This window comes from Nelusetta ayraudi, unplaced genomic scaffold, assembly GCF_046127955.1.
Source record: "Nelusetta ayraudi isolate G7.1 ecotype Tasmania unplaced genomic scaffold, CSIRO-AGI_Nayr_v1 ptg000020l, whole genome shotgun sequence".
Lineage (NCBI taxonomy): Eukaryota > Metazoa > Chordata > Actinopteri > Tetraodontiformes > Monacanthidae > Nelusetta > Nelusetta ayraudi.
In genome coordinates this window covers 1,281,825-1,292,333 of record NW_027466070.1, presented here as the reverse complement: position 1 = coordinate 1,292,333, position 10,509 = coordinate 1,281,825, and the positions used below count along the sequence as shown (strand labels likewise).

The 10,509-nt window shown below is 46.5% G+C and overlaps 1 protein-coding gene across 1 annotated transcript; it reads right to left on the bottom strand.

The window, feature by feature from the left end:
• Window positions 1-451: 451 nt before the first annotated feature.
• On the bottom strand, window positions 452-4,985 carry tph1a (tryptophan hydroxylase 1 (tryptophan 5-monooxygenase) a). The gene is made up of 11 exons (XM_076027259.1): window positions 4,790-4,985; window positions 2,972-3,106; window positions 2,432-2,615; window positions 2,227-2,327; window positions 2,066-2,133; window positions 1,790-1,986; window positions 1,561-1,696; window positions 1,342-1,468; window positions 1,165-1,260; window positions 933-1,066; window positions 452-820 (listed from the first exon to the last, which is right to left on the bottom strand). Exons 1-11 carry the CDS (start codon window positions 4,877-4,879, stop codon window positions 646-648), a joined length of 1,443 nt encoding a protein of 480 aa, XP_075883374.1. The 5' UTR covers window positions 4,880-4,985; the 3' UTR covers window positions 452-645.
• Window positions 4,986-10,509: the final 5,524 nt, after the last annotated feature.

The following is a 10,509-nucleotide window of genomic DNA, read 5'->3' as shown; positions in this document are numbered from 1 at the left end:
TGTCAGCGCATTCGGGCCAAGACAATATACAAGTCATGAAAACATTCCTCTAACACTAGTTTTAACTTCATAATTTCCCTCAGAGCACACAAAAAGAGACATGATACACATGCACACACATACACACACACACACACACACACACCAAAAAGAGTACAAACAAAGTACTGGTACATTTTTATACATTGTCATGGAAGTGAGGAAGAATAAATATTAACGGAGATGAATGAAATATTATATATATAAAAAAATCACATAAGAACAAACATCAGAAACGTCAACAATAGAATTAGGAAACCACATCCGTGTGTAAAAGCTTTTCAAACAGAACTATAAATGATTGTTTGCAGAGAAATTTGCCAATTTCGTTGAACATACCTGAAGCTGAGAGATAATTTTGAGTTAATGACCTCTTTGGGTGACTGCATCTTGCAAGGAGTAATTGCTAAACTAAATTTCTTTGCAAAATTGTATAGTTTTTTTTTAGTTTTACTTTTTTGTGCAAGTGCAACAAGGACAACGAAAGGGGAACCAAAGGTGGGACACATTCTTTGCACTGACGAAGGGCCACGCATAAAGCGAAATGTACAGCCGTTGCTTTGGGGGCAACGAGGGTAACTGGTGGACAACTTTTGGTGCGGCCACTCAGACACCCAGCTGCTTGTTGAGCCGACAGAGGGCGTCACCGATGATGTCGAGCTCGTGCCGGAGCTCCTCCACCACGCTGTTGATGCTGGGAGTGTCTTTGAGGACGTCCACGCTCTGGGTGTACGGGTTGTACCGTACCGTGAAGGGACGCTTGATGGTCTTGGCAAACTCCCTGTGGATTGTTCACACAGCAAAATTGTGGAATGGGTGCACACGTTTAGCTTCTCTGTGCCTCCATGTCTCACTTTTGTCTAGCGCCAAAAATAAAATGGAGCCCAACTCACCTCATCTTGACTTTGGCCTCCTCGAAGCTGTCCGACACAAAGTAGACATCCTGAAAGGTTGTGATGATGCATTCCTGCTTGGATGTAACTTTGGGGTCGAAGGGCATTATCCTAGCGTTGCCGGAGAGAGCATGCTGCCAAAGAGACAAAGACGGCTGAGGTTGCATGCAAGTGTGTGCACATGATTTAATTCAAATACAGATAAGGCTGGACGGAAGCGTCCTTCCTTTACCTTTAGTTCACTGATGGACGACAGCAGCCCCGCCCCATACGCCCGCAGCTGCCCTTCTTGTTTGCATAGGCCAAACTCCACCGTGAAGAAGTAGCACTGTAAAACAAAAAGGATCATCACATCTCGGGCTAAATCTTTAACTCTAAAAGGAAAAATTAAAAGTTGCCCTGCGCTTACTGTGGCCAGCTTCTGAACAGAGTCGTCCGAGGCTCCGAGTGAAGCCAGGCCAATCTCCTGGGAGAACTGGGCAAAGCTGGGCTCTGCCAGCAGTGGGACGTGTCCCAGCAGCTCGTGGCACGTGTCCCTTTCAACGTGAGAGACGACAAAGAATCAGCGCCGGTTGTCACTTTTATTTATTTTTCCTCAATCTCGTTGCGGGCCCTGCTGGTTACTCACGGCTCGGGGGTGTAGAGGGGGTCGGAGCTGTGCCGCACATACTGGGTGCAGTGGAAAACGCGAAAAGCCAAACCGGCAAGGAAGTCACGAGGGGACAGATAGCCAGCCACCGGCCTGATGGTGAATCCTGTGCGCTCTGAGAAGAAAGGTTCAAAACACATCACTCTTCACTTGGACATGTTTTGGTTATATATATATATATACATATTCATAGCGTTGGAGAACCTACCCTTTAGGAAGCGTGAGACATCTTCCAGCTGAGGGATGTTGTCCTCCCGGAAGTCACAGTATTTGGACAGCAGTGGCAGGTTCTTCAAGTACTCCCGGCAGGCGTGGCTGGGGTAGAGCTTGTTGAGCTCCCTGTACACCACTCCCCAGGTCTTCACCTCCTCCTCTGTGAACTCAATTCGAGGAATGGGGTCCCCACTGCAACAGGAGATGGGAGTTAGTATCAGGGACTAAAGTAGGAGTTCAGGTCTGATTGAAATACACGACGAGAGCTCACTGTCTGTGCGCCATGGCAAGGTCAGCAAAGTACTTTCGTCTTTTGCGGTAGACGTTGTCCTTGAAACCCTGTCGTAGAGGAGGCAGAGTGGGAGGTGAGAACATGCGCAACTTTCATTTTGGTTTTGCTCTTTCTCAGCGGGCCGACTGCCGCCTACTTACAGGATGATCAGCGTCCAACTCAGAGCCGTACATCAGGACGCGGTTGGCGCATTTGTCCAAGTCTGAGATCCTCTTTGGGAACCAGGGCACGTCGCACATCTCTGCGGTTGGGAGAGAAACACCTTGTTGTTCACGTGCTCGCACCGTTTGCAACATTCATATGTGTTCATTGTTCCATATTATGTTCCACGCTCAATCGCCTTACCCCGCTCATGCAGGCAAGAGTTATCTGGAGGCTCCATGTCCACCACGTTCACATGCTTCCGAAGCAGCTGGATGATTTCATTCAGTTGTTCGTGGTTGCTGTCGCAGTCCACAAAGATTTCAAACTCTGAATTGCGCCTCTTGGACTTCCTGGACTCTATGTGCACAAGGTTGACGTGGTTTTCCTGCAAGAGGGCACAAAGTATATACTTGTCAGAGTCAAGAAGCCATACGGCAAGAAGACGTTTGTTTTTCCCTGTTATTTAATATGTTTATTTTTCCTTTTTCAGCAAAGAATGTCTTTTCTTCTTGGATATTTATCATCAACTCTGACAATGTCATCACAGCAGATGTAAATGCAGTATATCTGAACAGCAAATCAAATGACAGAAAGTCTACATTGCTATGAGAAACATCCATTCCATCCATCATCATTGACAATACCTTATTAATATGAAATGACCTACTGTAAATCAGAATAATGGGCCAGGGGCCATGTACTCTTATCATAAAGTGTGAGTTTGATGACTTGTGTGCGTACCTGGAAGAGTCTGAGTGCCTTCACCAGCCCCCCCACCTCATTCTTGAGTGAAAAGATGATTGTTGCTTTGCTTTTCTCTGACGCGCCCTTCTTTTCGGTATTCTCCTCGATTTTGGTGAAGGTGGATTTGTTTAGCTGAAACACACGAGGGAGAAGAGTTGGAGAACTGGACTGTCTCGCCCCCTAGTGGCCATGTCCCAAGACCTTGCGCATTTATTTATTTATTTTCGAACCAAGAAAATATAGAAAAAAATAATTTAGAGATAAAAGTGCTGAAAAAAAGCAGGAGTCACGTGACAATATTCAGGTCTTTATACTGCGCTTGTTGTTGTTGTTGTTGTTGTTGTTGTTGTTGTTGTTGTTGTTGTTGTTTTTAGTTATTAAAAAAAACAAATACATAAATTCCTTCTTTCTCTCGTTGACATGAAATTCCAGCGGACGTCGGAAGCAGAGCCGAGATTAGCTCTTGTTCCTGCTGCTGCCACTGCTGCAAAGCGGGAGCCTGATTTGTCTATTTCAGCACTTCGGACAGCGGCCACCCGGTGACGCACGACCCTCTCCAGCGCTCACGCGAGCGGAAAAACACGCGCGGGGTAATCCCACATCAGGTAGGAGCCACATCACACCGGGAACACTGAGCAGTCACTGAGCACTCTGAGATAAATAAACTTTTTTTTTTCTCGTCACCGTGTTTGACTATAATTTTTGTTTTGTTTTTGTTGTTTTTTTTTATTAAATCGAGCTCCGTCTTGCGCGAAACTCAAAATTCTCTCTACTTTCCCATCGATTTTTACGCATTAACTGATCTCCTCAGCGCATAGAGATCAACTAGAGGACTAATCCCGCTCATTTACCATATTCTGGCCCTCGAGCATGGTGTAGACCGCGCGCCAGACCAGCGGTCGGCGGAGCCCCGTCGCTTGAAGCATTATTAGCGTGTGAAAGGAGTGGATCAGGACGCTCGCCGGGGTCAACTCTCTGCGTCTCGGTTTAACGAAGATGAACTCGTCTCTGTCTCCGAGAATCGCCTTAGCTGAAATCCCGTTTAGCGCGCCAGGAAGCCTATTAATAGCTTCCTTACACGTCGGGATATGTGCAGATATTAGGCAGCTTTAAATCGCTGCAGCGCGCAGACTTCAGGCTGGTTTGACGCGTATACAGCTCTGGGCTGGAGAGTTGCTGGTCCGTCGTTATGCTGGGACCCGCGTGGCTTTATTATTATTATTATTATTATTATTATTATTATTATTATTATTATTATTATTATTTAAATCTGCCACTATTTTAGTTTCTGTTTAAAATGTGATAAATGTGATGGGGTGATGCCATTCCATTGTCTGCTCCTTAACCCAGACAGATTTATGTGGCTGAAATGTTTTGAATCACAAGAGAACGTTGCACAGGTGCATTAAATGAACATGCAATGACGTAGGCTACTAGTCAATCAATGAAACCAGTGCAATGAAAAGCAAACATTTGTAACCAAACGACTGAATGACTATGACCCAACTGTACAACTGTAATTAAAACACAAAAACAAAAAACAAAATAAACCCCGTCTTCATTCACCAGAGTTAACAATGTGGCCTATTACGGAATAAACTTCACCTGTGGTGCAACCCTTTTATTGCCACAAAATGTCACCGCGGTTTTAACCCTCTTAATTCTTTGACGTAAATTTCAACACGACAAAACGGCTTAGATGAATCCCCTGAGTTTGAATCATCGACTCTCGCGGGACAAAAGACAGCATTGTCAAGCATTGAGACACAATTTGAAACTGTATTTGTTTTTAAAATATTTGAAACAAACTCTCACCTCATTATTCAGCAGTTTCTCCTCGAAGCCAATGTTCATGGAGTCGAACGATCTTCCTCTGCGTGGTCCCTCGTTTTTGTTCGAGTACATGTTAAAGTGCAGCTGGGTTTTTATCTGCTCGCTCTTTTTTTTTTTTTTTCTTTTTTCTTTTTTCCTCCCCCTTTTTTCTTCGCTGGCTGGATGGGAGAAGTCGGCCCCTCGCTGCGGAAGGTGGGCTCTCTACCCCGGCCAGCCGCGGCACTTGGCTATTTAAGCGCGAAGACCAAGAGGAGGGGGCGATAATCTGAAGCACAGCAGCAAATGGAAAACGGGCAGCTGCGCTCACGTCAGGAAGAGCGACGAGGGTGAATCTTTTATTTCGCCCCAAGGCTTAAAATAGCTCCAAAGGGATCGCTGGAAAATTCTGATATCAATGAAAGAGAAATATCCAACAATGCCACCTCTTAAAAAAAAGTTGTCCACCAGGCAATTCACTTATCGGGGAGGTTTAAGCCTGGCATGATGATTAAAGGCATTTTTAAATTATATCCTGTATTGCATCATCCAAACACTGGCATCATCATCATCATCATCATCATCATCATCATCATCATCATCATCATCATCATCATCATCACAACTCCTCTGATTGCCAATCAGGTTTGAATGAAGTTACTCATATTTTCTCTGTAGTTTTCTCTGATGGAATCACGCTGGTGCCTGTGTTCCACTTTCACCTTTCTGGGTTGGAAACCATCCCAAAGATTCAGGAGCAACTGGTGCGCAGGTTGATTGCGTGTTGAGAGACTTATTATTTGGGACACAGGCAGGCACACACACACACACACACACACACACACACACACACACACTGGCCGTAACACAGTGTGCTTAAATCTCCTACAGCCATGAGCAATCAGCACAATAAAACTCAATAAAAGGCAATTGCCAGAAAAGACTATTTAAAAAAAACTGGCCGCAATAAAAAATAAATCACGGACAATTACAGATAACCGATGCTTAACTTTCAAAGCCAAGCATCAGGGCTGCTTCTCTCTCACTCTCTAGCGAATGAGAGCAAAGCTGCAAAGACACAGAAACAACAACAAATTCAGCAGCAATTTCTCTGTAGATTTTGTTTGGAAATAATCCGAGTTTATAATCCTGTAGATGGCACTCTAAATGGAATTGTGTGATTTTCTGCAATGGAGAAAAGACTGCAAGCTCAAATGTAAAAGAAAGCTAACATGTGTTGAAGTTGTTGTTTTTTTAAACACTGCAGTTGGACCCAGTTCAGGCTTAGATGGTCTGAGGAACTGAAATGAATGAAACTGAAAATTGCAACCTCTGTTTCTGGCCCTGGAGACCACTGTATCCCCTTCATTTGGATATTTAATGGATTTCAGAAAGGGAAAACAAGTTGTAACACTCACAAAACAGACAAGCAGGGCTTAAATTCTGTCCTTGAAGCTCATACGCACCCAGACAGCAACTCCCACATTACCTCGCCGACCTGATAACCGGCCCCGCCCACCCGAAAACCCCCCCGCCCGACCCCACTCCCGCCGCGTTGCCACAAGCGGTTAATTCTTCTTGTTTGTTGACGCCTCGGGAGGAGGTCAAGGTTTAAGAGGATTCGAGCAGCCCACCCGCCGGCACTGCACAGTGATCCAAACATGCCCCCCTTTTGGAAAATCCATTTGTCTGCACTGTAAGCACCTCGGGGTTCTCGTGCACGTACCCTATCTAAGCTGCATGTTTTCCTGCTTCCTTTAACACCCGTGAGCCCTCTAATAAGATCAAGGCAATCAGTGGGAAAGGCCTCACGGGCCTCTGAATCAGCTGAATCAAGGCAACGGCACGGGAGGCCAAGAGAGCTCATTACTCTAAACTGATAACACCACTGTTCTCTAAGCTTAAGTCACCTGACAGGTAAGGACAGGTGGGATCCCTTTGTCAGTGACCGGCCGCTGGCCCTCGCATGTGGCCGCCGCACATGCTGCCTGCCTCAGGTGGTCCTGGCCTGTGTCACCCGTGACAGCGGCGCTGGGGGTTTACACAACAGGGGAGGCACTGAGGGGCACTTCCTCCTCTGGAGGAGCTGCGGCCAGACGCGCTCTCCTCACCCTGTGTCCCTGCACGCCTTTCATGTGGTTTTGGCCGTGCCTGTCAATTTAAGCTAGCAAAAAGCCAGCCGCTGCCGAGAGCCCTCGGTCGGACCGGCATGCGCCGCAAAGAAAGATTTTGTGGCGCCAGAGCCCCTAAGGTCGTCCTCTCAGATCAGGAGCAGAGCTCGAGTTAGCACGCTTAGCTCATCGTGGTTATCTCATGCATTTTATTTTTACTGTGTCCATTTGCAAGTAGGAAAAAAAAATATATATATATATTTTTTTTTTTTTTACATCAGAAGGATCACAGTGTGTCACTGATGGATGGAAAGCACAGCACACAAAGAGGAGCTCGGAAACATTTGCAGAACGTTGACTCTTATCTTAGCATCTTAGCATCTCATCTTAGCATTAGTAAAGGACATCAAAATACAAGTGGGGCAGGTAAAAATATATACAAAACAAGCTGAAAAGATCAACATGAATGGCCGGCAAATTTCCATTGACGTCAGAGGACGTCAGCGGAGATGAGCGGCGCCGCCGGCACACGTGCTTTCCTGGGAAAAGGCTAACGAACGCTCGTTATTCCTCGAGAGAAGAGGAAGAGCACTAGACGGCGTCGGCCCTTTGTTTCCCATCTGTTAACCAACGCAAGCCTTTTCATGACGCCCGCGCGCATCACGCACAGCCAGACCTGCTCATCAACGCACTTTCCAAGGAGCAGCCTTCTTTTTTTCCCAACGGCCTGCTTAGGTTTTTTTGTTGTTGTTGTTGTTTGTTTGTTGTTGTTTTTTTTCCCCAAGTCCTCGCATCTCCACAGCTCCTGGATCTCATCTGCCTCCTGCGGCCAAATCAGTTTAACCCAACCAGCCTCTCGGCCTAATGATGTGTTTCACACAGGCCTGTTCCTCGGCCTCCTGTCAAAGTCTGCATCGGCTGTGATGGATGACGTGACGCGCTATCTGCCGCGCGCTCAAGAGGGTAATGGATGGGTTGGTGCTCTGAGATGCTTCGAGACAGCAAGTGCTCTGAGGGGAAGGAGGACGAGGAGGAGGAGGTGGAGGAAGGTGATGGCTCTTTGTGTCATCCTGATGACCCTCTTACCTACCGTGCACCTTGTCTGAATAATGATCTCTAGGTAATTAGCTTCAAGGACGAGGCAACGTGTTGCAGCGGGTTGGAGATGCTCTTTACGTTTCGGAGGAAGACATCTGAGTGTCGTTAAAATGCACCTGCATGAACTTCCTCTTCTTCTGAATGGCCGCCTTGTTCCTCCGCCGTACAGCCCCGGAAAAAAAAAAAGTATTTGGGAGAATCACACTTCATTTGTTAATTACGGCTTTGCCGTCACGCAAGCTCTCGCTTCCGACGGCGGCGAGGCTTTGCGGCGGGCAGCAGCCCCCGTCTCAGCGAGGCGTCTGAGCGCTCCAGGGTCGCCCCGCAGCCAGTCTGTCCCAGTTCTGTTCACTTCAATCAGGGGGATTTAGTCTGTCCGTGTCTGAGCGTCGGCCTGCGAGACGCCTCCGCGGCTAATCTCACGCGTGGCACAAGAGGAGCTGCCCACATGAGCATTAGCATGTATTAGAAGTGGCACCTAATTTTGCCAGACTTTAGAAGACAATTTTATTTTATTTATTTTTTCCAAAAGGTGCCGTTGATTCGGGTAAATGCTGCACCTGCTGCACAGAAGTGTGACTTTCTTTTAAGATCATGTTTTGTACAGTAAACCAAAGATATTCCACCACGATCACAATTGAAGGTGTTTCTTTTTTCCTTTTCTTATAATCACCAGACTCTTTTGTTTGTTCATTTTGTTTTTTTTTTTTTTTTTAAGTTTTGCAACAAGGTTTTAGCTGTTGCAGTTTCCAAGAAAACTGTTGCAACATCAGTTTGGTATTTTTTGTGTGAACTGGCGATCCCAGTAATCCTGAACCAAATTACCAGACCTGAAACCAAGCAAACACTGAGTCATTCATGCCTCATCAAATCTGATTTATTGCAGATCTATGGTGGAAAAAAACCGAATCAGACTCAGAGAATGTTCTTTGCCAGCGTCTGGTTATGAAACTACGGAGCGCTGGTCACCTTCTCAACATTTAAACCCATGTATCTTCTGGTTCCAGGCCGCCGGTTGTCATACAGCTGTTATTTGGATTTCCATTGAATCCAAGGACGACCAGAAGCACCTCATCAATAGAATTCCAGCCTTTGGCCTGATCCCGAGCCTTGTTTGAACAACCAAACTAATCAGAGCAGTGAATGATCGGCTTACGTGTGTGCTTCCGGTGGTAGGGCCACGTCTCCCTCTAATTAGCTGCGATTCTTTCATTGCTGAACAAACAGCAGCATATGCCACTTGGTGACAGGCACCAGTGTTCAGCAAGGACGTGACAGAGTCGGAGCCATAAACATCTGCCGCCTCAAATAGAGACGAGTTCCCACAAAACACCAGGGAGATGATGAAAGGAGTCAGCGAAGGTTCTTGTTTGGGTTTTTTATTTTGATAGGGAATAATGGAATGGCTTTATCTTGGGACCAGTTTGAAAAAGATACAAGAGGTTTTCTGTCTCCCGCAAACAAAAACAAAAACAAACAGAAGCCTCGTTTGTAGCTTGTTGTAAAAAGGAAAATAAGAAAAGTGGAGCAGCCTTTTTGTTATTAATCATTAACCCTCTGGTTTGCATCCCCACCAAAGGTTTCTGGGTTACAGCCTCCTGTTAAAACTGCTGACCTAATTAGACCTTCCACATGTTCTTTGTGATGCGACAAAAATGAATCAGACCCAAAAATGTGAAGTCAAGACTGGGTTTTGAGGTGTGGTCAGTGCCCTCTGTGGCATCACAAAGGGCAGATTTTTCAAAAACTGATTTTTTTGTTTTAGCACCTGCCTTCTGAACAGTGACGCAAGACAGGGAAGTAAAGGGTGGGCACACCGGTCATAGTCAGAGGACGACGAGGACGTCAACTGCACATAACATGGAACCTTTCATTCACTTGTTTCTATTGCAGGTACAGTAAGAGCCTGGAGAAACTTGTGTGCACGTAAAATTCACAGACGTTCCTCGTTTCCAACCAGGCGACAGCGCTAAAAAAATGAAAGGCTGCATTAATCTCCCCGACCAGTTTGTTTGTTCATGTTGTTTGTACCCGAGTCCGCAGAGATGAGTAACATACACATTGGTCAGCCCTGGCCACAATGCGCCACGCCCACGGAGTTCAGACAAGGTGGATGAAGAAGGCGGCCGAGCCAAACACCGACGCCAACGTCACCGATTAACAGGAATCGCCGGCCGCCACCCTTTTTTGTTTTTTTTTTTTGTTTTGTTTTTAAAGCTCAGGTGCTCACGGGGGAGGGGGGCAGGGGACATTTCATTGTGATTCTGTTGACAGGAGATAGAAGGCCGGGGGAGTCAGGAAATGAGTGGTCTCTGGGAGTGGGTGGGGGTGGGGTGAATGGAGCCTACGTCCATCGTGAACACGCCTTCGCCAGGTGGATGTGAATGGCCTGCGTCTGCCTGGAATCAAAGGAGAGGTTGAGGACGTGACGCGGCACACACATCCCTCATCCCTTCATTATCCTGCTTGTGTGCCTTGGAGCTGCTCTGGGAATGGTGTCAAGGCACTTCAGCTCAA